Source organism: Mrakia frigida (assembly GCF_051309035.1).
Source record: "Mrakia frigida strain ATCC 22029 unplaced genomic scaffold BDY24scaffold_58, whole genome shotgun sequence".
Classification (NCBI taxonomy): domain Eukaryota; kingdom Fungi; phylum Basidiomycota; class Tremellomycetes; order Cystofilobasidiales; family Mrakiaceae; genus Mrakia; species Mrakia frigida.
Window position 1 is genome coordinate 18,331 of NW_027481223.1, and position 25,078 is coordinate 43,408.

The 25,078-nt window shown below is 54.7% G+C and overlaps 10 protein-coding genes across 10 annotated transcripts; 7 read left to right on the forward strand and 3 right to left on the reverse strand.

The window, feature by feature from the left end:
* Positions 1 to 185: 185 nt before the first annotated feature.
* Positions 186 to 2,919, forward strand: BDY24DRAFT_345833 (major facilitator superfamily domain-containing protein; the record flags this gene model as incomplete). Its single annotated transcript, XM_076637615.1, has 12 exons — positions 186 to 371; positions 471 to 629; positions 744 to 864; positions 952 to 1,018; positions 1,114 to 1,203; positions 1,281 to 1,611; positions 1,751 to 1,814; positions 1,886 to 1,892; positions 1,975 to 2,343; positions 2,440 to 2,569; positions 2,646 to 2,741; positions 2,833 to 2,919. 12 exons carry the CDS (start codon positions 186 to 188, stop codon positions 2,917 to 2,919), a joined length of 1,707 nt encoding a protein of 568 aa, XP_076492113.1.
* A 187-nt stretch (positions 2,920 to 3,106) lies between these two features.
* BDY24DRAFT_404875 (uncharacterized protein) lies at positions 3,107 to 4,046 on the reverse strand. The gene is made up of 2 exons (XM_076642564.1): positions 3,881 to 4,046; positions 3,107 to 3,488 (listed from the first exon to the last, which is right to left on the reverse strand). Exons 1-2 carry the CDS (start codon positions 3,920 to 3,922, stop codon positions 3,120 to 3,122), a joined length of 411 nt encoding a protein of 136 aa, XP_076492114.1. The 5' UTR covers positions 3,923 to 4,046; the 3' UTR covers positions 3,107 to 3,119.
* Positions 4,047 to 5,704: 1,658 nt separating this feature from the next.
* BDY24DRAFT_404879 (nucleotide-sugar transporter-domain-containing protein) lies at positions 5,705 to 8,058 on the forward strand. Its single transcript, XM_076642565.1, has 5 exons — positions 5,705 to 6,071; positions 6,177 to 6,184; positions 6,275 to 6,853; positions 6,950 to 7,194; positions 7,318 to 8,058. Exons 1-5 carry the CDS (start codon positions 5,738 to 5,740, stop codon positions 7,628 to 7,630), a joined length of 1,479 nt encoding a protein of 492 aa, XP_076492115.1. The 5' UTR covers positions 5,705 to 5,737; the 3' UTR covers positions 7,631 to 8,058.
* Positions 8,059 to 8,303: 245 nt separating this feature from the next.
* On the forward strand, positions 8,304 to 10,811 carry BDY24DRAFT_245698 (alpha/beta fold hydrolase). Its single transcript, XM_076636748.1, has 12 exons — positions 8,304 to 8,453; positions 8,533 to 8,627; positions 8,761 to 8,837; positions 8,922 to 8,976; positions 9,075 to 9,179; positions 9,255 to 9,343; positions 9,425 to 9,486; positions 9,600 to 9,707; positions 9,801 to 10,018; positions 10,101 to 10,258; positions 10,325 to 10,720; positions 10,810 to 10,811. Exons 1-11 carry the CDS (start codon positions 8,362 to 8,364, stop codon positions 10,610 to 10,612), a joined length of 1,347 nt encoding a protein of 448 aa, XP_076492116.1. The 5' UTR covers positions 8,304 to 8,361; the 3' UTR covers positions 10,613 to 10,720; positions 10,810 to 10,811.
* Positions 10,812 to 11,290: 479 nt separating this feature from the next.
* Positions 11,291 to 13,909, forward strand: SAF1 (SCF ubiquitin ligase complex subunit SAF1; the record flags this gene model as incomplete). The annotated part of the gene is made up of 9 exons (XM_076643961.1): positions 11,291 to 11,409; positions 11,514 to 11,636; positions 11,725 to 11,912; positions 11,986 to 12,145; positions 12,209 to 12,277; positions 12,356 to 12,716; positions 12,803 to 13,101; positions 13,203 to 13,348; positions 13,440 to 13,909. 9 exons carry the CDS (start codon positions 11,291 to 11,293, stop codon positions 13,907 to 13,909), a joined length of 1,935 nt encoding a protein of 644 aa, XP_076492117.1.
* Positions 13,910 to 13,981: 72 nt separating this feature from the next.
* Positions 13,982 to 14,725, reverse strand: PCC1 (chromatin DNA-binding EKC/KEOPS complex subunit PCC1). Its single transcript, XM_076642566.1, has 3 exons — positions 14,629 to 14,725; positions 14,427 to 14,555; positions 13,982 to 14,269 (listed from the first exon to the last, which is right to left on the reverse strand). Exons 1-3 carry the CDS (start codon positions 14,667 to 14,669, stop codon positions 14,125 to 14,127), a joined length of 315 nt encoding a protein of 104 aa, XP_076492118.1. The 5' UTR covers positions 14,670 to 14,725; the 3' UTR covers positions 13,982 to 14,124.
* A 1-nt stretch (position 14,726) lies between these two features.
* On the forward strand, positions 14,727 to 16,591 carry BDY24DRAFT_404887 (uncharacterized protein). The gene is made up of 5 exons (XM_076642567.1): positions 14,727 to 15,242; positions 15,335 to 15,466; positions 15,559 to 15,637; positions 15,815 to 15,967; positions 16,080 to 16,591. Exons 1-5 carry the CDS (start codon positions 14,733 to 14,735, stop codon positions 16,559 to 16,561), a joined length of 1,356 nt encoding a protein of 451 aa, XP_076492119.1. The 5' UTR covers positions 14,727 to 14,732; the 3' UTR covers positions 16,562 to 16,591.
* Positions 16,592 to 16,998: 407 nt separating this feature from the next.
* Positions 16,999 to 19,738, forward strand: BDY24DRAFT_445296 (uncharacterized protein). Its single transcript, XM_076644907.1, has 7 exons — positions 16,999 to 17,143; positions 17,242 to 17,317; positions 17,420 to 17,862; positions 17,957 to 18,094; positions 18,197 to 18,233; positions 18,320 to 18,926; positions 19,025 to 19,738. The coding sequence occupies exons 1-7, from the start codon at positions 17,049 to 17,051 to the stop codon at positions 19,669 to 19,671; spliced, it is 2,043 nt and encodes a 680-aa protein (XP_076492120.1). The 5' UTR covers positions 16,999 to 17,048; the 3' UTR covers positions 19,672 to 19,738.
* A 101-nt stretch (positions 19,739 to 19,839) lies between these two features.
* BCP1 (protein-transporting protein BCP1) lies at positions 19,840 to 21,173 on the forward strand (the record flags this gene model as incomplete). Its single annotated transcript, XM_076643962.1, has 4 exons — positions 19,840 to 20,178; positions 20,269 to 20,502; positions 20,634 to 20,876; positions 21,015 to 21,173. The coding sequence occupies 4 exons, from the start codon at positions 19,840 to 19,842 to the stop codon at positions 21,171 to 21,173; spliced, it is 975 nt and encodes a 324-aa protein (XP_076492121.1).
* Positions 21,174 to 21,296: 123 nt separating this feature from the next.
* On the reverse strand, positions 21,297 to 25,064 carry TSR1 (small subunit rRNA maturation protein TSR1). Its single transcript, XM_076642568.1, has 11 exons — positions 24,493 to 25,064; positions 24,178 to 24,373; positions 23,695 to 24,042; positions 23,069 to 23,586; positions 22,695 to 22,947; positions 22,436 to 22,609; positions 22,130 to 22,340; positions 21,886 to 22,023; positions 21,671 to 21,794; positions 21,567 to 21,587; positions 21,297 to 21,494 (listed from the first exon to the last, which is right to left on the reverse strand). Exons 1-11 carry the CDS (start codon positions 24,867 to 24,869, stop codon positions 21,398 to 21,400), a joined length of 2,457 nt encoding a protein of 818 aa, XP_076492122.1. The 5' UTR covers positions 24,870 to 25,064; the 3' UTR covers positions 21,297 to 21,397.
* Between the last annotated feature and the right edge of the window lie 14 nt (positions 25,065 to 25,078).

Genomic DNA, 25,078 nt, shown 5'->3' on the forward strand with positions numbered 1-25,078 from the left:
CGCGACGACGGCGACGTCCCTTCGACTCGCAGAACGACCCGTTTTCTCTTCTGCAAAGATGCTCGCAGCGTCTCATCCTCTCAGTTCAAAGAAGAAGGCTGATCTCCTTGTCCGTCTTCGGCTCGTAAACCTTCACAGATCAACGTCTTATCTTTCTGCTCTTCGGTTCTGACCGAGGGCTGAAAATGGCGAGGTCAGCACGCTTCCCTCCTTCCCTCCCTCTCCCCTCCCACCCACCCAGGATGTCAGAAACCACCCCTCTCCTCAAGAAGGACATCGTCGTCCCTACCGTAGCCGCCTACGATGGTTTCTGGAACCCTTATCGACGAGTCCTGCTCGCTTCGCTCTTCCTCAGTATTTCGTTCGTCTTCGTGAGTTGAACGAGCTTCTCCTTCTTTGCTTCCGCCCTTCGCCTGTGCTTCTTCTCAGCACTAGCAGCTGATCTCGTTCTTTGGTTTATGGTTCCTTAGACGGCCACACCTCTCCTCTTCGCCTTCCGAACCATGACTTGCGAGATCTACTACGAGCACAACCCGCCCTACGAAGGAGAAGGAGACAGATGTTCAGGGATCAAGAGCATCGATTCGGACACGGCTAGTGCTATCAGCCTGATGGCTGCCGGGACGACGGTAGGTACCTTGATCGAAGTCGATCTAAACGGTCTGAAAGAGAGCTGGGAGCGAGGGAGGGAGGAGGAAGGAGGAATCGAAAGTTGACCTCGCGTTCATCCTTCGCTTTTCAAGATCTCGGGCGTCCTCAACCTCTTCGTTACAACTTGGGAGATCAAACACTGGGGAGTAAGGTCTGCTATGTTTCACCAGACGCTTTGGCCTTGCTTAAGAAATATGTGCCAAACTACCGGGGGTGAGTTGCGAGAAGGAAACCAAATAAAAAGCTGAACTCTCTCGCCTCCGTCGCTGATCTTCGCCCTTTCGTCTTGTTCGCGATCAGTCTACCTTGGACACTCCACCGGGATCAACATCATCACCTACACACAAGCCATTACCATCTTGGGAGGGTGAGCTCGCCTCTCTCGTCGACGACGGCGTCGTTTTCTTTATTTCTCGTCCTGACCTCTCCCTCGGCTCTTCCTTCATCATTCCCGAACCACAGAGGAGCAGGATACATGCTCTCAGCCAATACCTACATCTCTGAAGTCGTCCTTCCCGAGGAACGAACCGCTGCCTTCGGAGTTCTTCAAGGGTTCGAACAACTCCCTCTCGACCCTTCCTCCGTCGACGCGTCTGACCTCACTCTTCCTTCTCTCTTCCTCATCACAGAGTCGCCATGCTCGGAACCGCCATCGGATTCACCCTCGGTGGTCTCGCAGGAGATCTCTGGGGAGCTCCCGCTCCTTTCGAGATCACCCTTTGTCTCCTCGTCCTCTCGACACTCTTCTCTCGGTTCTTCCTCCCTTACATCCCTCCTGCCACCGCTCCTCTTTCCGCCGATGGATCTCCGGCCGAGGTAGTCAAGAGCTCGGCATTCTCGTTCCTCCACTGCCTCAAGGTCTTCCTCCCGACGGAGAGGACGGATGGGAAGAAGGGGAAGTTCTGGGGCTTGACGTTGCTGGGGTTGGGATCGTTCTTGGGGGTGTTTGCGACTAGTTTCGTGGTGAGTTCAGTTCTCTGACGATCCTGGAGATGATTCAAACTAGGATCTGACTCCACTTATCTTCGTTCTCAGCCCATGATGCTTCAACGTGAGTCTCTTTGTCGTTGCGAGATTCCAAACGCGTGCTGATCTCGAGTTCGTTTCTTGCCTCTCCTCAGTCGTCGCTACAAACAGCTACGGCTTCCGACCCACAGAGAACGGTAAGCTGCATTGAGTCCCTTTTGACCTTCGGGAAATCTGCTGAGTTCCTCTATCTTTCTCTCCGCCTCAGGTTACCTGTGCGTCCGACCTTCTCCTTCGTCCCTCCCTCTCACTCCCCAACTGACGCGTCTATCTCCTCCTTCATCTCCCAACCTCCAGCATGTCCACTACCTCCGTCTCCCGAGCCTTCTTCCTCGCCATCTGTTTTCCCAAGATCATTGCCAGCGGTCGGAAACGGTACTCCTCCTCGTCCTCCTCTTCCTCTCCTGCCACCCCCACCTCCCGCTCTCCTTCCTCCACCCGACCCTCTTCAACCCACAAAGCCGACATTCCCACCGACGCAACCGACTTTGAGCCTCATGCCCTGCTTGGACTGGAGGACGCCCTTCAGGAACCCGTCGCCATCGAAGCGGTCATGAAGCCGACGGATCAGAAACACGGGAGCGCGTTCGACTTGACGTTCTTGAGGTGGTCGATGATCGTGGATGCAGGGTTGACGGCTCTGGTGGGATTCAACACAAAGGGGTGGTGAGTTTAAAGTTTTCTCGAAGTCTCTGGGTTCGTGACTCCTTCGCACTGACCTTTTCGTTTCGTCGCTCGTTTCGTTCGTTCGTCCGTGACCAGGCATCTGATGCTCGCAGCTGGAATCCTACCTCTCGCTTCTGGAACCGCTCCCGCTGCCAAAGGGTGCATGATGGAGATGGTGCCTCCTGAAAAGAAGGCCGACGCGTTGAGCGCGATTGCTTTGATCGAGGTCAGACTCTCTCCCTTTCCACATCTCTCAGCCTCTGACTTCTCTCTCTCTTTTTCTTCTCCGATCGGTCGTTCAGACTCTCGCCATGATCTCAACCATCTCCATCTTCGGAGAGGTCTTCGCTCAGCTGAGTGAGCTCGAGAAACCCAACTCCGTCTTCTTCCTCAACGGGGTGAGTTCTGCTTCTTCCCTTTTATCCAACCCTAACTTGCCCCTGCTCTATTTACGTGAGCTGATGTCTCTCTCTCATTTTTCTTTGGCAGGCCACCGCTCTCGTCGCAGCCATCGTTCTCCTCGCCGTCCGTTTTCCTCTGTCGTCGACGCTCAAGAAACTCGGTTCAGCAGTGTGAACACGTCTCCTTCTCTTCCGTACTAGACTAGTTTGTTCATCTTAGATATCGGTCGCCTTTTTCTCTCCCTCTATCGTTGCCATTCGTCTCGGATGCTTTTTCTCTGGGTTCACGTCGTCTGTCGGATTTCTCGCTCTGCTCTGTCTTTCGTGCCTTTCGGGATTGTTTGGGCATGGAAATAAGTAAGGACCGGAAAGAGTTCATGAATATCTCGTTTGCGAGAGATAGAGGAAAGGAAAGAGAGTATATGGGTGTGGGAGTAACGGGTAAGGAGAGGAGAAATGAGAGAGGAGGGAGGGAAAGAAGAGGAGGTGCTGGAAAGCGACCGAGGTTGAGAAGAGATGGAGAGCCAGGATTGGCGAAGAAGGCGACAAGTAAAGGGCTGGGACTGAGCGTTGGGATCCGACATCGGTTGGGAAGGCGAGGTGAGAGGGAGGAATGGGAAGGAACGACGTCGAGCTCTTGATCGTCGAATTCGACCGAACGAGCTCCTCGAGCCCTGCCGACTGAAGACCTGCGAGAACCAACGGTCTGAAGGACTCCTCCTTGCACGAAGCGTACGCTCGAGCCTGTATAGAGCCCCGACGAGGAAGAGGAAAGAGTTAAAAGGTCAGCTTCATCGTCTCGTGGCTTCAAATCTCCTCCCTCCCCTTCCCTCCAAAGCAGCATCATCTCTTCCTCCTTGGAGCCGGTCATATTAGATCAATATATGTCGACGTGTGGCCATCCTCCATAGTCTGTTAAAACTATCCTCGCCGAAACCACTTCCTCCTTTAGTATAGAAGGTCGGGGGCAAGAGCTGGTTGTTAGGCAGCTCCTTTCCCCTTCCCTCAAGAGGAGGTTTCAGCAAGGACATGGTGGTTCCTTGTTTTCCGACTTCTCTGGTTGATAATCATTCCGGACCCCCTCCGAGGCTTCTTCGTACGAGAGAACTAGGAAAGAGGGTAGAACGAGGACTCACGAGGAACGAGAGAAGAAGAGAAGGAGAGAAAGTCGAGCTCATCCTTTTTCAGGACGGGGACGACTTTGAAGAGGTGTTTGAAGGTCAAGAACGGTGAGGTTTTCGGTCGGAGATGAGTTGGTCGTGTAGACTGACGTCTGGGGAGTAGGAGGAGAGAACACTGCTCCTTGTGGTTGGAATCAAAACAGGGCTATAGGACGAATGAAAAAGCAGATGTCACTTTGAGCCCGCTGCGAGATCCCTCCAAGCCAGCTGGCTCCTCCTTCTTTCTCCTCCTCCTCCTTCGATTGGCCTTCTAACCTCCACCTTCAAAACCCAATTCAGGGATACAGCCCCTCTCCTCCTCCTCTATCTCCCTCTCAGCCACCTCCAACTCTCAGTCAGAGCTCTCTCCTTTGAACGAGCGCCCTTCAACCTCCCCTCCCGCTCTCTCTCTCAAACTGTTCTCTTCCTCTTCTCCCCCTCGCTCGACTGGATTCCCCAGTCCTTCTCATCCCTCGTCGTCATCAGCGAGCTCAACTTCAGCTCTAATGGATTCAGAAGGGACTACAACAGCTAGTGGATCAGACAGACTCAACAAGCCAAAGAGAAGGCTTTCAAGGTGAGCTTTCAACTTCTCTCGTTCTCTGTTGCTCTCTCTCTCTCGAGAGACCCTCGTTTTCCTCTTTGGGAGCTAGTCCATTGGACGATCCTTTCTTCCGAGATTCCACAGCTTCAACTTTCTGAAAAGAGAACCTTCAGAGGAACTCTTTCTGATGGGAGAACCTGAGACGAGGAGGAGGCAGAGGGAAACTCGTGGCTTTGAGGGAGAAGAGCTCGAAGGAGGAACGAGGTCAAGGACGGCAAAGGAGCCAGGCAGCATGGCGAAGACTCGATCGCCTCAAGGGTTCGGTTGGTTCGGATAACCTCCCTTCCTCCGTTTTTCGCTCTGCTGGTCTCGCAAGGTTATGGAGCCAACGAGGTCAAGCTCAGACGAAACACCTTCGCCTTCCTTCCTCGCTCGGAGGCAGCCCTGGCAATCTCGCTTCCCCTCTCTCCTGCTCTCGCTCCCCTTCCTCCCTGGACCCCCTGTCAATTTCGTTGGCCTTCTAGCCGGGTGCGCTCTTTTCCCCTCCTTCTGGAAGCTGACCACGACCTTCTCCTTCCTCTACCTTTTCCCTCATGTACTCTCCTTCTGCTTCGACCCTCTCTCCCAGAGCTGCCTCCCTTCCTTCACCAAGCTCACCGACCCTCAACCACTCCTCCGCCTCCCCTTCAAGCTCCTACTTTCACAAAAACCTCTCGGGAACGGGAGCTGCTTCGCTGGCAGTCGCCTCTGGGTCGGCTGAGGGAAGTCGAGGGAAGGAGAAGGAGGAGGTAGGAGAACCGGGAGACATCAAGCTCATGGGGATGAAGTTGAAGCACGTTTCGTGAGTTTTTCCTTCTTCCCTCGTTCTGTTTCAGAGTTCCTGCTTCGGTGGCTTTACCGAGTCTCGAATGGAAGGAAGGAGAGAGGTCAGCTGGACGAACCCAGCTCTGCCTCCGACGAGTCGAAGGAAGGAGGGAAGCACGAAGGAAACGACGCGCAAACAATTGGGCTGACCCTTCCCTCGCTCTCGTTCCTCTTCCTCTCTGATCAGGCTCGTTACTCTCGCTCTTCAAAACGCATGCCTCGCCATCGTGATGCATCGATCTCGAATCTCAGTCACTCCCACCCACGCCTACTCTCCAGCAACCGCCGTCCTCCTCAACGAGCTCCTGAAAGGATCCATTTCCCTGGTCATCGCCTTCAAACGGATCGACAAGGAGATGACCCTCAACCCTCCTACGAACCAACTCCGACCTTCCTCCTCCTCCTCCTCCAACACCTCGTCCCTCATGTCTTCCTCGCCGTCAGCAGGATACCTCAACGAGAAGGAGAAGGACAAGTCGATGGGTCCTTCTTCGCCAATCTTCCCGAACGCGAGAACCGGAGGAGGATTCATGCCTTCACTCGTGGGAGGACTAGCAGGAACAGGAGCAGGATCGTCGACGAGAGGAGGAGCAGGAGTCAAGCAGTCGATAGCAGGGTTGCCGACGAACCTCTCGTCGTTGAAGAGGTCGCCGTTGGTTGCGTTCGTGAACAAGGACTGGAGTTCGAGGTTCAAGCAGTTAGGCTCGGAGGTCTTCTCGCCGGACTGCTGGAAACTTTCGATTCCTGCTATTCTCTACGGTGAGTCCTTGTTTTCGTGGGTTTGAATCAGCTCGAGGCGAAGAAAACGACGATCGTAGTGCTGACCTCGACGCGTCCTTCCTTCTGCTTCTCCCTTCCCTTCAGTCCTCCAGGTTCGCTTCTCTCTCTATCTCAGTCTTTATATTCTCTTACAACGTCTCTGACTCGACTCGTTCTTCCTTCTCCTCGTCCTCCTCGAACAGAACAACCTCCAATACGTCGCCGCCGAAAACCTCGACGTCGCCACCTTCCAGGTCACCTACCAGATGAAGATTCTCACCACCGCCGGATTCTCCGTCCTCATGCTCGGTCGTCGTCTCAGTCAATCCAAGTGGATGGCTCTCCTCTTCCTCGCCATCGGAGTTGGAATCGTCCAAATCCAATCCTCAGCTCCCAAACCCTCCTCCATCTCCTCGACCTCCTCCTCCCTCCACCACGCCGCCCACTCCATGAGTCCCGTCACTGGATTCTCCGCCGTCTCAGCAGCCTGCTTCACCTCCGGACTCGCAGGAGTTTACTTCGAGAAGGTGCTCAAGGGATCGCAGGCGGACCTTTGGGTCAGGAACGTTCAGCTCTCGTTGTTCTCCCTCATCCCCGCCGTCGCCCCGGTCCTCTTCACTCCTTCGCATCTCCCGGCGGGATGCTCGTTCTTCGAGCACCTCCTCGCTCCGTTCCACGACTTTGGATTCTGGGCTTGGACGACGGTGTTCGTTCAGGTCGCAGGAGGACTCGTCACGGCGCTGGTGATCAAGTATTCGAGCAACATCATGAAGGGATTCGCTGTGAGTACTTCTTTTATTCTCTTTCGTATCATTCGAACCCAGATCTCGTCGTACTGACTCTCATTCCGGCTCTTTCGCGTTTCGTTCTGCTTCCAGACGAGTCTGAGCATCGTGATCTCGTTCCTCGTCAGCGTAGGCTTCTTCGGAGCGAGGATCACTCCTGGATTCGTGTTGGGAAGTTCGACGGTGCTAATGGCGACGTGGATGTACAACCAGCCGGAGACGGAGGGTGGAGGAACTGGCGCTGGGTCGAAGGGAGGGAGGAGAGGGAGTGGAGAGAAGGAGAGGAGGATTCCTGGGAGTCCAGTGCCGAGTGACGCTCCTATCATCGGAGATTTCAGGTGAGCAAAATTCTCCTTCTTCACCTCCACATCTTCTCGTCGTCTCTCGCGGCCTCGTTCGCCACTCGTTTCGACCCGACGCGTCGCTGACTTTCTCGCTCCTGTTTCTCGCTTTCCTTCCAGCAGGAAACCCAACCATTCCTCCTCGATGGTCAACCTCCAGAACCTCATCTCCTCCGTCCTCACTCCCACTCCCTCTCGATCTCCCTCGGGAAACAACAGCCCAACTCCCTCCTTCGGATACCACGTCAATGATCAAGGTCTCACGGCTCTCAACAACCCCAACCCTTTCCTCGCCAACGCCGGACCCACCAGCAACAGCAGCACCGCAGAACCAGTCTACTGGAGTGGGTCGCGGCCTCCTTCGAGACCTAGCAGTCGGACAGGGAGGAACGGAGGACCCCCTTCGTTGACGGTTAACACGTCGGCGCTTTAGGTCGTTTTCTTTGCTTTGTTCTCGTCTCTTCTCAACTTTCATTTATCTCTCTCTTCTCTTTCTTCTTCTACAACCCTCCTCATTCTCTATATCTTGCGTACCTCCTCCCTACTTACCTTCTTCCGTTCCCTCCCCACCTCCTTCCCTCTCAGCCAACACCCCTACATCTCCTCCCGCCCTCCCTTTAATCCTTAACTATACCTACCCACACTCACACTCACCCACGCTTCATCTACGTTACACCTCATCATCCCTGCTTCGCTTTTCGTGCCCTTCTCCCTCCTCTCCTCTTCTTTCTTGATCTGTTGATCGCTGAACGCACGTACCCTCATCCTTACCTTACGAGCCCCGAAACTCCCCAGACGCCCTGCACACGCTTTTACTTAACTCTACGCTTTATCAACCTCGAAAACGAAACTGAAATGGATCTACTTGAATGGTAGTGAGAGGCGGAGACACGAAAGCGAGACGAACGCGTCGAGTTGGATCCTGGCTCTTTTCTGCTTCGCCCTTCCGCTTCTTCAGAGAATCCCGCTCGACTCGTCTCGTGTAGTAACTGTGCTGCATCTACTCGAAGCAAAGCCTCTTGTCTCTTTCTCGTTCGCAGAAAATTCGATTCTAAAATCGAACCCCTCCCCTTCGCGCTGATGACGGGAGGTCGTGTCGTCCGACCCCTCCATTTCGACGTTAGCTCGCTTCCAACGACCACCACAGACGCGAACATCCCTTCTATGCCCGCTTCTACGAACTCTTCAGCTGCTCCAGGGCTGGACGAGGCTCTCCCCGATACCCTGTTCGACACAGAGACCTGTAAAGATCGAGGGTGAGCTCGAGCGCTTCCTTCTTTTCCTTCCTCCCTCCTCCCTCCGAGCTTTCGCTGATGCCCTTCTCCTTCCTTTCAGCTTTTGCTTAGTAAATACAGATCATCCTAATCCTCCACATCGCATCTACTACGAGGTTCATGGAGGAGGAGATATTAAGGTCCTCTTCATCATGGGTGAGTAGAGAAAGGAACGACGGAGGGAGGGAGGGAGGGAGGGAGGAGGAGAGCGAGCTCAACGCTTTCTCCTTCCTCCTTTCAGCTTTGAGCCTGTAGACTACGAGCTGACTCAGTCTCTCCTCGACATCAGGCCTCAAGAACTGTAGCTTCAGCTGGAGTCGTCAAGTCGACGCTCTCTCTAGAAATCCTGCGTACTCAGTCCTCGTCGTTCGTTCTCCTTTTACCCCTCTCCTCTCCCCTCTCCCTCCTCCTCTGCCTTGTTCTCTGACTCTTTCCCCTCTGCTCCTTCAGTTCGATAACAGAGGCGCTGGATACTCGGATACTCCACGAGGTCCTTATACGACTGGTACTTACCACATCGAACGACAGGACGGAATTTGAACAACCCTCGTTCGGGGACGCTTGAGCTGATCGCGCGTCTCTTCTTCCTTTTCTTTCTCGAAGGTGGCATGGCTGGGGATACAATTCACTTAATGGATCACATTGGGTGGGTCAAGGAGAGGGAAGTTCACGTGGTGGGCGTCTCTATGGGAGGAATGATTGCTCTCAGTGAGGAGCTCGAATCGCTGCTGATCCCCTCGAGTGACCACTGATCGAGTCTTCTCCTTCATCTTCTTCTCACAGAGCTCGCCGTTCTGGAACCTTTGCGAATAGCGTCTTTGCTACTAGCTGTTACAACTGCTGGACATGGCCTCCGTCGGAAGTTACCACCTGTGCGTTTAGGGACTCGATTCGAAGCGAAGCCGCCGCGTCCAAGACTGACGCCTTTTCCTCCTCTCTCCCTTCCCTTTCAGCTCGATGGACTGGAGCTGACAGCTCGTACGCTATTCGAGAACGAGATTGAGAGGTACATGTTGTGAGTACTGCCTCCGTTCGGCTGTACGGGAGCCCGCTCGTTTGATCAAAGGAGGTTCGACGCGTCGCCTGACAACCTGTTCTGTCCTCCTCGCTCGCCTTGTCGTCTACCAGAATGCTCTATCCTCAGAGCTGGCTCGACGAGATTGACGAGGACGATCCTGATGGACGAACGAATAGGGAGACGAGGATAGAAGAGCACAACCGAAGAGTGAAAATGACGTGAGTTCGTCGTGGCCCTTCGTTTCGTCTCCATCCTCATCGTCTCTTCCCAAGGTCCTCACGCCTCATTTTATGTTTTGTCTTGTCGCTCAGCCCAGGTCAAACCGTTCTCGGTCAGTGGTGGCAGCTCGCGGCGGCGACAACGCATCGTGTCTCGACGGAGCAGCTTCGTCGAATCAACAGCGAAATCCCCAAGATCTGTATTCTCTCGGCGAAGAACGACACCCTCATCCCACCAGACTCGTCCCTAAACCTTTCGAAACATATGGTCGACGCTGAGCTCGTTCAGTGGAATGAGAGCGGACATGCGAGTGAGTTCCGGACGAGATTGAAGGAAAGGGACGACGGAAGTCCGTTCGCTGACCAGTCCCTTTCCCTTCCTAATTCTTCCAGTTCACTCCCAATTCCCAGCTCGCTTCAACGAGCTATGTGAACGTGTCATCAAGGAGGGACGAGCAGCCTCTGGACCTCCTCGTCTATGGAGAACGGACTCGCTACGGTTGATTCGCTCGAAGGAAGACGATCCAGCCACTTCGTCGCCGACTTCTTTCGTGAGTCCTCCAGACTTCTCCCGAGTCTTGCATATGACTAACAAGCTCGTTCTTCTGGATTCGTAGTACCCTCGTGGTCTGGCGGACGTGATCGAACGGTACTGGTCAACGTCAGCAACTCCCTCCTCCTCGCCTCACTCGGTCGGTCTTCCCAACCAAGAAGAGGCCGAAGCAGAGAAGAGGCAGACGCCGAGTCATCTTAGGATTCCAGCGGACACTGGCTCTGCGCTCTCGTCGAAGGTCGTCTCGTTCAAGGATCCCGAACCGTCGGAGGAGGCGAGCGTGAGTTCGAGTCACATTTTTCGTTCCTCTTCTGACCTGACTCTCGACGCTCTTGTATTTTTTTGTTTGTAGGGTCCTCCTCGCCATGCTGGACTCAGAGAGTTGGTTGAACGAGTGATGAGAGACAACAGGGACGAACCGGAAGACGGAGACGCGTCTCTCAGCCCAACCTCCTCATCAGTACGTTTCCTTCGCTTTTTTGAGACGTTTCTTCTTCTAAAGGAGAACGGAGTCTGATCAACATCTGTCTTATTACTTCCTGCAATCAGTCTCGACCTCACCGCTTCCAAGACCTCGTCGAAAGGGTCCTCACACCGAGGAAACCCACTCCGTCCTCCCTCGCCCTTCCCTCCTCCCCCTCAACGGAACATCCCTCCTTCTTCAATCTAGGAATCGGACGTCGGAGCAAGAGTAGAGACGTATCTCCCGTTCGGAAGGCGAGAGCTCGTCGAGCTTCGGAGCTGCCAGAGAGGCTGAAGTGTGAGGAGGGCGACACGTCGAGGGCTGCCGTCGGCGAAGGGAACGGGTCCCTTTCCTTCTCGCCGTTGGAGTAGTAGATTTGTACGGATCAGCATTGCATAGACTTACAGCAACGATACTCATGATTAACGACCTCAATACATTTCGAGGAGAATTTTCTTCTCGACGGTGCAACTCATTTTCGGAAGCTCCCCGAAAGCTGAAGCAGATGGCTCGACGAGCAAGCGAGCTCGTACTTCCCTGCCCTCAACTACAACTCAGCAAGCAAGCATGAATCTGGATAGCCTCCCCGATGAAGTCATCCTAGACAATCTGCTACCCTTCCTCGACATCTCGAGCCTTCTGTCCCTCTCTCAAACGAACGTGCATCTGGCGAAGGTGACCGGAGAGTGAGTTCGAGCTCACCCTTGTCTCCTTCCTTCCCCCTCCACTGTCCCTTTTCTCCCTGATTTCTTCCATCTGACGCTCAAAATTCCTCTCCGATCCTCAATAGCAACACCTTTTGGCGAAGAAAGACCAAAGAAGACTACAATCTGCCTCCCTCGGTCTCTGCGAGGAGCTCAGGCTTTAAACAGCTCTACTCAGCCCTCCGTCGTCCTTCGACCTATGTTTGGGGGTGAGATGTCTCTCACAGCTCGAGATACGCTACTTTAACATCGTCTTTACCTTATGCTGACTCCTCTGGCTTCGTTGGATCGAAACAGAGCCTCCTCCAACGGTCGTCTCGGAATCCCACACAACCACCCTGCGTTCTCGACGTTCCACGCCAACTTCGAAGGCATCAACCTCCCCGTACTCCTCCCTCTACCAGATACAGTCGGACTCGTCGACCTTCAAGCCAGTGGTTATGGATTCGTCGGACTAGACACTCAAGGGAGGGTTTGGTGCTGGGGTTCGTTCGTCGACGACCGTCCCCATCTCTCGAAGACGAGGCTGACCTTCTCGTCTCGTCTTTATCTTTCCAGGAACTCTCGACGGCTCCCAGTTCACGACGAGATCTAACCCTAACTGGCTTCACAGTGGAGCGATGTGTGATCATCCGAGGGAGTTGCTGCTGCCCGGTGTCAAGTTCGAGTCGATAGATTGTGGTCGACGTCACGTTCTGATGTTAGACGAGCACGGCGTGTGAGTTCCTCGCTTTATCGGGTCTTCTACAGGCACTGACTTCATACATCATCCTTTCTACAGAGTCTGGGAGCTCACGGCCTGGGGCAAAGCTATCAAGTACGATCGAGGAGCTCGCCTCGTCGGAACAACGTTCGTCGACGCGTCTCTCTTTGCTTCTCTCCTCCTTCTCCCATCGCTCACTTACCTTTCCTCTCTTATTTTAATCAGAGATGCCATCATCCAAGTCTCCGCCGGCTGGTCCCACTCCTCCTCCCTCTCCTCCTCCGGTCAAATCGAGATCTGGTGGACCGATTTCCGTCAACCTTTCACTTCAGCTCTCCCTCCTCCTCCTGCTTCACCCAAACCCAACGCCATCCCCGTTCAGATCAACACCTCAACTCCCGACGAAGCGAACTTCTTCGTCCTCGATCCCATTCCGTCCGAGGAGAAGATCGTCAAGATTGCGAGCGGTTCAAGTTTCCTCGTCGCGTTGACGGAATCGGGCAAAGTGTGGACGGCTTGGGTGGGAGGGAGGGTGGAGGATATAGGGGAAATGGTGAGAGGGTCTTCGAGGAAGGTATGGGAAGAGGTGAGTGATCAAAACACCTACTCTTCCGTTTAAAACGCGGAAACCGTCGAGCTGATCTCGTTCTCCTTTACCCTCCCTCTTTTCAGCACCCCAAATTCTCCCTCCCTCCTCCCTCCTCAACCTCCTCCTCCTCCTCCAACAGCAAGATCACCCACATCTCCGCCCACTTCGAAACCTTCTTCGCCTACGCTCCCGGCTCCTCCTCCGACGACTTCGCCACCTCCGTCGTCTTGAAGGGAAAGCAAGACCAGCTTCGTTCCGAGGAGTCAGACGCGACGGGAGCAGAACCTGAGGTCATTCCTGAGCTGCAGGGGAAGGGTGTGATCAAGGTTGCCGTTGGGGATTATCATTTTGGAGCTTTGACGGCGAAGGGGAAGCTTTTGACGTGAGTTTGATTCGATTCGATTCGAGACGCGTCCGAGGAGATTCGGCTCGTTGCTGACCTTCGCTTTCTTGCTTTGCTCTCTCGTTTTCACGACGAATCAGTTGGGGTGGCTACTCCTCGGGAGCATTAGGTTTAGGTCGAACCAGAGACGTTTCTCGACCCTCGGAGGTCCATTTCGGGAACGAGGACGAAACGGAGGACGCGTCAAAGAAGTTCTGCTTCGCCGTCGCTGCTTCCGGATGGCACAGTTCGTCAATTTTTTTCTTTCCCTATCAACCTCTTCATCCTCTTATCAAGTACCAACCTCTCCACCTCTCCTTTCTTCTCTCCTCGCTCAGCCGGCGCCCTCCTCGTCGACCTCAACGCCTCTCCCTCTCCCTCTCCTCCCCTCCCCACCTCTATTCAAACCCAATCCCACACCTCCTCCCTCATCTTCCCTTCCTCTTCCACCTCCACCCTCAACCCACCTCCTTCAGGCCGTCCCATCCCAGGCGTGTCCAACGTGCCGATGGAAACTCACGACGGGACGCCCACGTCGAACTTGAACGCGTCGAGTCTGAGGTTCGAGGTTGCAGCTGGAGGAGAGATACAGCAGCCTCAGCGTACGTTCCAGCAGCAGCAACCGTCGTTGCCTATGGGGACGGGGTTGGGAGGAGGAGGAGCGGGAGCGGGAGTGTTGCGAGGTGGATGGAGAGGGAGGGTTGGGTTGGCTGGGGCTGGGATGGGGAGGGGTGGGAGGTGGGGTGCTGGTGATGGTGATGGTGCTGGGAGGGCAGAGGAGGGAAGAGAGGAGGAAGGGAGGGAGTAGAGAGGGAGACGAAGACGAGGCGAGGACGATGCCAACGATTCAACGAGCTTTTTCTTCTTCTTCCCAGTTCCGTAAGCAACGAGAGTTTGATTGAAAGATTGGGAGAGAAGAAGAGAAGGTCGTTGAATATCGTGAAAAGAAAGAAACCTAGCGAGCTATCTATTACATCTAAACAGAGCCGAAAAATCGAGAGCTTGCTTTCGAGAGAGACGAGCTCACGGCGCTGGGGCTGAAGGGACGCCGACGACGAGAGGGAGAGGCGATCCGAACGCATCGATCGTTCGGATGATGAGGTCTAGGCTGTCGAAGAGCGAGTTGACGTTCATTCGAAGGAGGCGGAGGGTGGTGGTTTGGATGGATCTAAGCGACGGACGAACGAACGAACGAACGAACGAAGGGAGGGAAGGGAAGGAGGAGGTAAGGTGAGCTTGACCTCGTTCCTTCTCTCTCTCTGTAAATCACCGAGAGATCTAGAACAAGAAAGAAAGAGCGAAAAGAGACCGCTTAACACACTCACATGTTGAGCCCTTCTTCATCGGGAGTAATCGTCGTCGTCACTTGAGCAGGGTTTCGTTCCTTGTCGACTTGAAGGGTTCGTTGGAGGATGGAAGCGTGGGAGGAGGAGGCGAGAGGGAAATGGAACGAGCTACATACGGCCCAAAAAGAGGTCGTCTGAGTATAGTTTTTCGATGAAGGAGTAAAGGAAGGGATGAGCTTACACCGAATGAAGTTTTTCTTGAGGTTCGAAAGTGGAGGACATGGCTGTTTGCGGAAAGATGGAGGAGTCTCGAGCTTTTTCGACTCCCTTCAAACGTGAACGACCATGTCGATCGCCTCGACCTACTTCCCTCATATCCACCCTCCCCCTTTACGTTCCTACTTTGCTCCCAAACCCCCACCTACCCCTCCTTCTCCCACTCGAAGTCTCCTCGCCTCTCGTTCCACCTTCCTCCCTACTCCCTTGCTCGAAACGCTCCTGAACCACACTCCCTTCCCTCCCTGCCCTCCTCCCTTGTCCGCCTCGGATCAACTCGCTCTCGATCTAGCCTACGTCCCACCACGAAGACCCAACCCTAAAGCTCGCAAGGTCGTCCCTCGACCTGTCCCTGATCAGCTCGACGCAAAGTTCCGGACGGAGGAGCACAGGAGAGTAATCAAGTGGACGTTGATTAGAGGCTTGTTTAGAGAGTTTGGGAACCGTCAAGGAAGGAACAGTAGTGGGAGGGTGTTGAGAGATCATGTCAAGAATAGTAACAGAACCAGTAGGGAGATGGGCTTCTGGGGGGATAGGAGGGATGGTACGATGGAGGGGAGGATTCAGTTTGGGTGGGAGGTACGTGAGAGAGAGAGAGAGAACGACGAGACGAGCGAGAAAGAGATGGTTGAGCTCACCTCGTTTCGTCTTTTGCGTTTCGTTGTTTATAGACTCTGGAACTTCTGAAGCGATCAAGAGAGAAGGGAGAGGGCAAGTATCTCGAGAGGTTGAGGGACAAGGTTCTGTTCCAGCAGGATGCGAAAGGGTTGGCGTTGCAAAAGGAGAGGGATCGGGTCAAGCCTGTGAGTCGTCGAGCTCGAAGCTCGCTTTTTTGGGCAGATTTTTCGCTCGTTCGAAGCTCGAGGCTGATCCTTCCTTCGTTTCTCTCCTCTAGTCTGGTGGTCCCATCCCCTGGGCTCGTCCGTACGGAGGAACGTTGACGGGTTCGATCATGCACCCGACGCGTCTTCACAGTTCGTTTCTCTCTTCCTTCCTCCCCTTCGCCCTTCGTATATCAAAAACTCCCAACAAAAATATCCTCTTCTCTCCTGCGAATCCCAAACCCTACTACCAAACCCCTTTCCTTCCTCGCACCCACTCAAAAAAAAACTAACGCGTCTCTCCCTCTCCTCTCCTCTTCTTCTTTTCAGCCGCCCTCCCTCGAATCAAACCCCAACCGATCCACATGTCCATGATGATCGCCCGACGGGAACAGGAACAGAACGAAGCGTTCAAGGTGATCCAGTACAAGACCAGAGCGGACAGCCGACCGACCGATAAAGCTTTGCAGGAGGAGGTCAACTGTGAGTGCTTGCTTGCTCTCGTTTCGTTTCGTTCCTCTTTTCCCAAACCCGTCCTCGTTCTCTTCCTTCCCCTGACTCCTTATCTCTCTCCTCACCCCGTCCTCGTTTCCAGCCCCCCTCTTCCTCCACCACCTCTCCCTAGCGCACACCACCCTCCGCGAAGGTCGCGCCCGAGAATCCACTCCGATCCCTCCTTCGCTCGTCCTCCTCTGCGCCGCCGCCCGGGTCCGATCCGAAAAGTACAAGTACACCAAACGCCAAGACCTCTACGCTGCGCGATGGAAGAAAACGTGCGAGCGGCGCCGACGGGTGGAGGAAGGCGAGGAGAAGGGACCGTTCGAGGCGGACGAGAGGGAACGCGGAGGGGAGGGAGAGGAGGGTGTTTGGGGGGTGACGAAGGAGGTGAAGGAGAAGGGAGGGAGGGTGGAGGAGGTGCTTACTCTGGAGGGTGGGAAGAAGGTTGGGGGGATTCTTTGGAAGGAGGAGGAGAAGGAGTGGAAGGAGATGGAGTTGAGGAAGGAGACGTATGGAGGCTGGGTCGGAAGCACTTGGGGGTGGGAAGGGAGGAGGTTGAGTCCAAGCGATAAGCCTTGATACGGGATGGTACTTTTTTGGAGTTTGAGGGAAGAGAGAGAGAGACGCGTCGTGAGATCTCGACGCGTCGGAACTTTTGAACCTCGCTTTTCGAGCTGAGGAACGCTTTCGTTAGAGTTTGTAGACCAAGCGAACGTCTTTCTAGTCCTGAGCGGGTTGACGAGAGGTTTCAGCTTGTTACTAGTGGTCGCTTCGAGGACGAGACGAAGAGCTGATTTTTGACGGAGCGAATGAAAAGAAGGGAACGAACGACCACGACGACGACTCGCTCTTTTTCGACCATCAGGTTCGGGATCAAATTTCAAGGCGACGTTTACCTTAGAATCATCTACTTTCGTTCTCTGCTGAAAATCTCGAAAATAATACATCACAGCCTCGGGGCTTTCCCTCGCTCATCGCGTTCCTTGGCCCTCGATTGCTCTCCCAAACTCCTAACCTCCACCTGCCCTTCCCTTTTCTCGTTTCCTCTCTCTCCCAGAGCTGCTGCATGCCCATCCTTCTCAAGCTCCCTTCCGCGTCCGTCTCTCGGATCGAAGAAGAAGAAGACTCGGCTCATCTTCCTCTAGCCCATGGTCCTCTCACGTACGTTCAAGTCGAATCGAATCGGAATCTGCGATCTTTCTCCGTCGAGCTCACTTTCTTTTCTTTCTTTCTTCGTTTTTTTGGGGGTTTGGGAACAGACTCTCGACGTTGGATTCTACTCGGTTCGATGGGTCGAAGGAGGAGAAGGTGCTGCTGTTGACTGTAGGAGATTTTGTGAGTTGGGCTCTGTCTCTGAGGGACGAAGAGAGGATGGCATGATGAGCTCGATTCCACTTCTTCGTCGAGCTGACCTTCCCTTCGTTTCGTTCGCTACAGCACTACCGCCTCCTCCCTCATCTCACCATCTCCCACTCTCCTTCCTTAAACACCTACACCCTCCCTCCTTCCTCCTCCAAGACCTCCAGTAGTAACTCAACCTCGATGCTTCTAACGCTCCCCTTCCCCTCCTCCCCCTCGGACGAACTCGATCAAACGACCCTCCTCACGCTCCTCACCCAATACCTCACCTTGATAACCCACAACCCTCCTGCTTCAGAACTCAAGAACAAGATCTTACTCATCGACGACGACACAGGAGCCGTCATAGGAGAGATGGACGCGAGCGGACTCGATCTCGTGGATGATTCGAAGGGAGGACAAGGACCGGTCTTGGTCGATCTGAACGGGAGGACGGTAGATGGGACCAACAGGGTGGTCGTGACCGAGGTGCCCAAGGGGGAGATGGACGATTGGATGTTGAGAGGGGCGGCGAACTTGGGGTCAGTCGACGAAATGAACGAGGAGGGACGGGGAGAGGGGAGGAAGCCGACGAGCTGACCGAGGGAGCGTGTTTTGTTTTGCGTTTTTTTGCAGAGGAAAGATGTTGAAGGGAGCTAGTCTTCTTTCTACAAAGATGACCAAGGCTTCGGAGAGGTACGTGGAGAGAACGGTCCCGTTGGCGGAACCGGTGGTGGTGAGCGATAGGACCAAGGCGAACTTGAGAGTTGTGAAGTGAGTTGGACCTTCTCTCCTCTTCCTCTTTTTCTCTATCGCCTTTTTGGTATCTTTCCTGTTTCCAGGACGCTGATACTTTGATTCTCTTCTTCTCTGCAGCAAATCAACACTCGCCGTTCGATCTACAGTCGCGAAGGTACGGCAGCTGAGAGACGCGTCCCAGTTCGAACTCACGGACGACGCGACGCTCACCAACTTCTCTTCCCCTCTTCCCTTTTCAAGGGCACCGGCTTCATCAATCGAAACATCCAAAAAGGGATGGAGTTTGCCGTCGAGCACGGTCACGAAGGATCCGTCAAAGCTCTGACCTACGCTCGAGAACAAAAAGCGCAACGGAAATCCTCTCACAGCTCCTTCGACTCGACTCGCTCCCCACCTCCTTCCTCCCCGTCTCACGAGAAGACCAACAACGACTCCCTCATCTCCTTCGACGACAACGCTTCCGTCTTCAGCAACGATTCCTACACCACCGCCCAAACCTCCGCTCCCACCTCCTCCTCGGGCAAGAAACCTCCTCCTCCCGTCCCCTACAAACCCTCCTACCTCTCCACCTCCCCCACGGCGAGGAACGATCTCGAGATCTCCAAGAGACCTCTCTTTTCGAGATTGCTCCTCGCTGGAGATGTGCTCTACACGTCGTTTGGATCGTCGTACGAGACGGTGCTGGGCTCGGCGGCGGAGAACTCGACCAAGTCGATCAGTCACAAGTACGGAGAGGAGGCTGGGTCGGCTTCTGCTGAGGTGGGAGGGTCGGTGAGGAACGTGTCGGCTGCGTTCTTTGATGCGAGGGGGGTGGGAAGGAGGGCTTTGGTGACGGGAGCTGGGAAAGGTGAGTTTTGACCGACGCGTCTCTTTGTCCTCGTTCGATTTGACTCGCTGTTCCGTTATCCTAGAGCTGATCCTTTGGTCTTTATCGCTCTCTTTCAGGCTACATCAAAACCAAGATGCGAGACGAACGAGGCAAGATCTACTCGACGGGAGGAGAAGTCGTCGGAGGACTCGAGCAAGATCAAGTCCAACAAGGTCAACTCATCGCCCTCGCCAACGAGAAAACCACTCCTCCTCTCGGCTCCCCATCTTCCCTCTCAGCACCACGCCCACCGCTCTACTCCTCCTCCTCCTCTCGCTCCTCTTCCTCTTCCCTCAACAACAAGGAGAAACCTTCCCCTTCGTGGAACTCAACCAACAACCCGCTCCCACCTCCTCCGAATCCCAATCGCGTCGTTCTCCCTCCGCCTGTTCGAACAACCCTCCCGGGACCGTCCCCGACGAACACTCCTCCGCCTCCGCTCGCTGCGAGACCGAAACCGAAACCTAAGACGTCGACGGGGTGGCAGAGACCGAAGGCTCCCACGTCGGAGAGCTTCGAGTCGACGACGGCGAAGGAAGTGGATCTGAGAGGGTTGAGTCTGGGTGACGGAAGGGATAGGTTTAGATCTTCGTCGCCGGAAGCTTTAGAGGGGGGTTTGGTGGTTCCTGGTAGAGGGGGAGGGGAGGAGGGGAAAACGACGACGACGACGAGCATCAGGAGGAAAATGCCTCCTCCCGTGCCGTCGTCGTTTGGACGGACTTAGGCCTCTTTCGCATTTTTTTAAGTTACTCACGACTGTTACGATTTACGAGCATGGACTCTTCTTTACGGTCTCTGTCGCTCGTCAAGGAAGTTTTCTCGCAAGAATCCCAAAATGAGCTTCTCGCCTCCTCCCTTCCTCCCAACTCCCTCTCCCTCCTTCTCTCTCAAAATGGCCAAACGCAAATCCACCACCAAAGCTCCTTCCTCCGACATCGCCGAGTCCGATTCGGACAACTCTGACGGAGGATCTTCCTCCTCCTCCACTCCTTCCTTGATCAACGTCGAGTTCGACTTCTTCCCTCCTTCCCTGGACGTCGACCTCATCGCTCTCAAACGACTCCTTCGCTCCCTCCTCCACTCGGACTCGGACCTCTTCAACCTCCACGAGATCGCGGAGGTCGTGTTGGAACGATGCGAGAAGGACGGCGTGGGGAGTTGTATCAAGGTGGACGGGGAGGAGAGCGATCCGTTTAGCTTTTTGAGCGTCGTTGGGTTGGACGAGTTGAAGGTAGTCGTCTCGTCTCGTCGCTGGGGGTTCCCTCTTTCGCAGAGATAGAGAAACTGACCAACCTTCGGATCGTTTTGGCGTTTTTGACAGGCCATCCCAGCAGGAAAGACCCTGATCGCTCACCTCATCAAGCAGTCGAGCAAGAACAAACCCCTTCACGCTCTTCTCTCCACCGTTCTCGCCGCACCCTCTACTACCACAACGACAACTCCTACCCCTCGAATCGGACTCCTGATCTCCGAGAGGCTCATCAACATGCCCGTTCAGACTCAGCCTCCTCTGTATCGAATGCTCGGGGAGGAAATCGCTGCTGCTTCCGCGAAGGTGAGCTCGAGCTCGACGTCCTTTCTCCTTCCCCTCCCTTCCCATCCTCCCTTTCCCTCTTCGCCTCTCCCTCTCTCTACACACACACAAACTGATCCCTCCACCCCCTTTGTGTTTCGTTCCTCGCTCAGGGCAACACATCCTACGCCTTCACCCACTACCTCCTCCTCTCGAAACTCTACGTCGCTCCCACGTTCTCCGTCCAGTCGGGCAACGCGTCGTCCAAGAACAAGAAGAAGAAGGCCAACAAGGCGAAGGCTACCAAGGCTGCTGGCGCGGGTGCAGATGACATGCAGGTGGACGGAGAGGATGCGTTGCTGTTGAACGATGGAGGACCGCTGCCTTTCCATCCCGAGGATTCGTTGCTTGCCAGGGTGAGTCTCGAGCTTCTCTTTCTCTCTTCTTTCTCCTTTTCCTATTCCTTTGCTCCATCTCTTCTTGAGACCGAAGTTGACTGTCTCTTCCTGCCCTTTTCTTCTTCTCCTCCTTCGTTCGTCTCTCTTCCTCAACAGCACGCCCTCCACCAAATCACCTTCCCATTCCTCTCCGCCCCTCCTCGAAAAGCAGACGACCCGCTCGAGTTCGGACTCGATCAGAGAGGTGGAATGATGCTGTTCGAAGCTGGGAAGTGGGCTGAGATCGTCAAATCGCTCGAGACGGGATGCGTGTAGATTTTTTGGGGCTCTCTCTCGAGGATCAATCGACCTTCTCGACGCGTCTTCTCTTCGTCTCACGAAAGCGAAGGGCTGTCTTCCTTCTTTGCTGCTTCCACGATCTGCAAGTACGAGCAAGTGTGAGAAAAAAAAGGCGGAAACATATGCATCCAAACAGACCGTGAGACCGACACCGAAAGCAAACCCAAAGAATCTAAACACGTCGAAAGTCGAGCTCAGAATCAAGCGTCCATCTCCTCGTCCTCCTCCATGTCGACGATCGATCCAGCCGTAGGGGCGACGAAAGGTTCGCTCCATTTGGGGTAGGTTCGTTTGTACCTGTGGTGAAAGAAGGAGTCGAAGGTCAGCTCGAGGAACGAAAAGGGAGAAGATAAGAGGGGTGGGACGAACAGAGACATGCAGACGGTATCCCTGAGGCGAAGGAGGGTCGGAAGAACGAGAAGGGTCAGTAAAGAGGTCGACAGGCAAACTGTAAGGCTCAGAAAAGCACTCACATCTGGTTGATGACGTTGTCGAAGTGAGCCTTGAAGTAACCGTGTGTTCCGAGCGACTCTGCGATGTGACCGGTTCGACCGTACTTGGTGTGCATCTGGACGGGAGAGAAGTAGAGGACGTCCTCTGTTGGTGGCGAGAACAAGATGTGGGAAAGAAGAAAGACGGGACGAGTCAGACGCGTCTCGAGGAAGGGAGAGAGGAAACAGAAACGAACCTGGGTTGAAGAACATGAATCGGATGGTAGCGGTCTTCTTGTGGACCTTGAAAGGGTGACCAGTGAGGATAATTCGCTTGGCGATGATCCTCTTGGTATCGGCGTTGAGGAAGCTTCCCTGAGCGACGAGGATGGGAGCTGGAGGAGAGAACGAGAACGAGTGGCATCGACGCGTCAGGCTCGACGGTTCATCTTCTTCGTCTTCGAAGTGGCCTGAAGAAACCCAGAGGGAACGAAAACTCACCAAGAGGATCAGAAGTCTCCTTGAGAAGCAAACAAGGCTGGTTTCCGAAGACGATGGGTCCGTAGACGGTCGCGACGGTGGCGGTTCCAGCTCGCAAGAACCTCTCGGACTTGTGGACGTTGTTGGCTCCCTTTCCTCCTCCTCGAGTGTGTTGGGAGTAGATGGGGTTGATTCGGTATCGTCGAGGTCCGACGCAAAGGATCAGCGCGTCCTGGAGGTGCGAAAACGAGAACGAGAAGGGAAGGAGAGTCAGGTTTCGTGCGCCGTGAAGAGAAGAGAAGAACGAAGAAGAGGAAAGGAACGAACCTTGGACTTGACGGGCTCCTCGTACTCGGTGTTCCTCTGAACGACGAAGTGAAGAACGGACTGCTTGTGCTCGTGCTCGAAGAGTCCAAACATGAAGAAAGGCAGGGAAGGGTTCTGCGACTCGTAGACCTCCTTGGGGACGTTCTTGATGTGGACCTCGACTCGAGTTCCGACCTGAAAGAAACCGAGGAAAACGAAGGCAAGGAAGAGTTCAGCTTGGAAGTTCGAGCGGTCAAAAACGAACAGTTCGAAGACTCACCTCGACTCCAACCTCCTTTCCCTCCCTCAGCACTCGCCTTCCAGTCTTGTCGTAATCCTCGAATCCGAAGATCTTGGCGTAGTCGACGGGAAGGTTCTCATAAGGATCCCAAGGCGAGGTCCTGAAGCTCTTGAGGCCACGGAATCGAGCGAATCGAGTCGAGGCGGGGATGTGTTTGGGAGTGTCGACCTCGTCGGGGAAGGCGAGATCGGTTCGGTCGAGGTTCTGACGGGATTGTCGGTAGTTCTCGAGTCTTGAAAGAAAAGAAAGACCGAAAGTGGGAAAGGGAAGAGATGGGCAGGAGTCAGCAAAGGGGAGGGAGACGCGACGCGTCGAGTTCGACAAGATCGTGATTATGAGAAAGAAAGACTCACTGCTCCTCCTCCTCCTCGTTGTCCAAATCCTCGAACCTGTCACTCTCACCCAACCGACTCTCGAGCTCAACCTCCTCCTCCTCTTCTTCCTCTCCCTCGTCCTTCCCGTCCAAACCCTCGAGTCCCTCAGGTCCATCCCTCGCCTCCAACCCGCCGTCAACCGACATCCCATCCTCACTGTCGTCGTCATCCTCTCCCTCGGCCTTCTCCTCCTCGTCGTCGACGATCCAAGCGGCCTGGTACGAACTCGTTCCCTTGGGCACGGTTTTCTTCTTCGAGAGCGAGGACGTGCTCTGAGGAGGTCCCATCGATCCAGAAGCAGCGGGTGCGGAAGCCATCTCCTCCTCGGTAGGCCAGGTTTGCTCGTTCTCCATGTAGTCGGGATCGTTCAGGGAGATGAGGGTGTCGGAGGTGGTAGGGTTTCGAGCGGAGAGAACGGTGGGAGTGGAAGCAGTTCCCGACATCGAAGTCGACGCGGCACGGTGAGAGGCAGCGGTAGCGACAGGAGCGGAGATGATCTGGAGAAGAAAGAGTCGGATTTACGAAGTGGAGGAATCGTCAGCTTCGGGAAAGGATAAGAAAGGAAGAGGTCGACGCGACGAGAAGACGAGGAGCGGAGAACGAACCTTCTCGACCTGGAAATCACCAAAGTTTTGCAGATGCACCAACCTATCGGCACTCAACCTTCCTCCTCGAATGAATCCTTGCACGACGAGAGTTCCCTTTCCCTCCTCAGCCTCCTTATCCTCGACCCAGCCCAAAGGTCCCTCGTTGACGACCCAAGCTCGACCAGCTCGCCACGAAACGTCCTTGGGAGTTCCCTCGCAGAGATGACGAAGAGCGACCGACGCGTCGGAGGAGATGGAGGTGTTGAAAACCTTCTCCTGGGTGGGGAAGAAGTATCGGATGAAGGAGAGGAGAGATTTGAGGGTTGCTGAAGGAGGAGGAGTGGGAGGGGAGGTTGGGTTGGGCGACTGGAGCGAACCAAAGAAGAGCAAGAGTCAGCTTCCTGAAATCACCAACACGGGAAAGTATCGAAAAAGAGTCTTCTCGGATGATGAACCAGGGCAAGGTGATGTGGAACCTCGAGAAAGAAGAGCGAGACGAACCTGAACGATTGCGACGACTTCCCCGACTCCCTGTCCTTGAAGACACCTGAGAAGGGTATCTCCCCATTCGGAAACGTCCGTCTCGTCCGAGAGAAGGAAGACGACGTAATCGGCGGCCTTGGTGCAGTCGAGGATGGTGTAAAGATCACGAGCGGGAGGGATGAGGAACTGGAGGGAGGTTTTGAAACGCGAAGCGCTGAGGAAACAGAAACGAGGGCGGGAAGAGGGTCAGCTCTAGTAGATTCGAGCGTATGAAGCTAAGTACTGAGCTCCTCCTTCACTCGAGATCAAAATAGCTAGCGGCAGAGGACTCACTTGACGTTCACAACACCCTTTCCGTCGACCTCGACTCCTTCAGCCTCCTCTCCCAACACTCCAGCGAGCTCCTTCACACACCTCCTAGCATCGGTTCCGTCTCCGAGCTCGATCACACAGACGATTCTAGGGACTCCTCCTCGACCTTGGAAGAGTCTAGCCTCCTGGACGATGGCAGCTCGCTTCTGTTGCTGAAGCTGCTTTGTGGTGTTCCTCCTCGCGAGCTTGGTTTGAGCCGAGGAGAGGTGAGAAGTCGACGAGTCCTTTCCTGGGAGACGACCTTTGGCCTTCTGCTTGAGGGATCCCTTGGAAGCGTGTCCTGACTTGAAAGCCTTGTTGGCAGTCTTTGTAGTAGCTCGGTGAGAGTGGGAAGACATTTTGGAGGGAGGGAGGGAGGGGAGCGAGAGGTGAGGAGCTCGAGAAAGTTGAAGCCGAACGAGCTGCTCTGGGGACCTTTTTGGTGGTTGTTTTAGGGAGGGAAGTGGAAAGAGAGTAGAAGGGAGAGGTTCCTGTGCTCCTTGAGTAGTGGAGTGGGTGAGGGTTGGAGGAGAGGGAGGAAGGGAGGAGGTCGAAAGAAACCTTCGAG

Excerpts from the sequence above, each read along its gene's own strand:
- BDY24DRAFT_404875 (XM_076642564.1), bottom strand. The coding sequence starts at position 3,922 with ATGAGCTCGACTTTCTCTCCTTCTCTTCTTCTCTCGTTCCTC. Across the intron at positions 3,489-3,880 it reads CTCTTCTTCTCTCGTTCCTC|GCTCGAGCGTACGCTTCGTG; the intron begins GTGAGTCCTCGT and ends GGCTCTATACAG.
- BDY24DRAFT_404879 (XM_076642565.1), top strand. The coding sequence starts at position 5,738 with ATGTCTTCCTCGCCGTCAGCAGGATACCTCAACGAGAAGGAGAAGGAC. Across the intron at positions 6,854-6,949 it reads ACATCATGAAGGGATTCGCT|ACGAGTCTGAGCATCGTGAT; the intron begins GTGAGTACTTCT and ends TTCTGCTTCCAG. Across the intron at positions 7,195-7,317 it reads CCTATCATCGGAGATTTCAG|CAGGAAACCCAACCATTCCT; the intron begins GTGAGCAAAATT and ends CTTTCCTTCCAG.
- BDY24DRAFT_245698 (XM_076636748.1), top strand. The coding sequence starts at position 8,362 with ATGCCCGCTTCTACGAACTCTTCAGCTGCTCCAGGGCTGGACGAGGCT. Across the intron at positions 8,838-8,921 it reads CTGCGTACTCAGTCCTCGTC|TTCGATAACAGAGGCGCTGG; the intron begins GTTCGTTCTCCT and ends CTGCTCCTTCAG. Across the intron at positions 9,487-9,599 it reads GAGATTGAGAGGTACATGTT|AATGCTCTATCCTCAGAGCT; the intron begins GTGAGTACTGCC and ends GTCGTCTACCAG.
- PCC1 (XM_076642566.1), bottom strand. The coding sequence starts at position 14,669 with ATGTCCTCCACTTTCGAACCTCAAGAAAAACTTCATTCGGT. Across the intron at positions 14,556-14,628 it reads CAAGAAAAACTTCATTCGGT|CTCGTTCCATTTCCCTCTCG; the intron begins GTAAGCTCATCC and ends GGCCGTATGTAG. Across the intron at positions 14,270-14,426 it reads GATGAAGAAGGGCTCAACAT|ATCCATCCAAACCACCACCC; the intron begins GTGAGTGTGTTA and ends TCCGTCGCTTAG.
- BDY24DRAFT_404887 (XM_076642567.1), top strand. The coding sequence starts at position 14,733 with ATGTCGATCGCCTCGACCTACTTCCCTCATATCCACCCTCCCCCTTTA. Across the intron at positions 15,467-15,558 it reads AGAGGGATCGGGTCAAGCCT|TCTGGTGGTCCCATCCCCTG; the intron begins GTGAGTCGTCGA and ends TCTCTCCTCTAG. Across the intron at positions 15,968-16,079 it reads TTTGCAGGAGGAGGTCAACT|CCCCCCTCTTCCTCCACCAC; the intron begins GTGAGTGCTTGC and ends CCTCGTTTCCAG.
- BDY24DRAFT_445296 (XM_076644907.1), top strand. The coding sequence starts at position 17,049 with ATGCCCATCCTTCTCAAGCTCCCTTCCGCGTCCGTCTCTCGGATCGAA. Across the intron at positions 17,144-17,241 it reads CTAGCCCATGGTCCTCTCAC|ACTCTCGACGTTGGATTCTA; the intron begins GTACGTTCAAGT and ends GTTTGGGAACAG. Across the intron at positions 17,318-17,419 it reads TGTTGACTGTAGGAGATTTT|CACTACCGCCTCCTCCCTCA; the intron begins GTGAGTTGGGCT and ends CGTTCGCTACAG.
- TSR1 (XM_076642568.1), bottom strand. The coding sequence starts at position 24,869 with ATGTCTTCCCACTCTCACCGAGCTACTACAAAGACTGCCAACAAGGCT. Across the intron at positions 22,341-22,435 it reads AGGAGCCCGTCAAGTCCAAG|GACGCGCTGATCCTTTGCGT; the intron begins GTTCGTTCCTTT and ends TCGCACCTCCAG. Across the intron at positions 21,588-21,670 it reads GACAACGTCATCAACCAGAT|GGATACCGTCTGCATGTCTC; the intron begins GTGAGTGCTTTT and ends CCTTCGCCTCAG.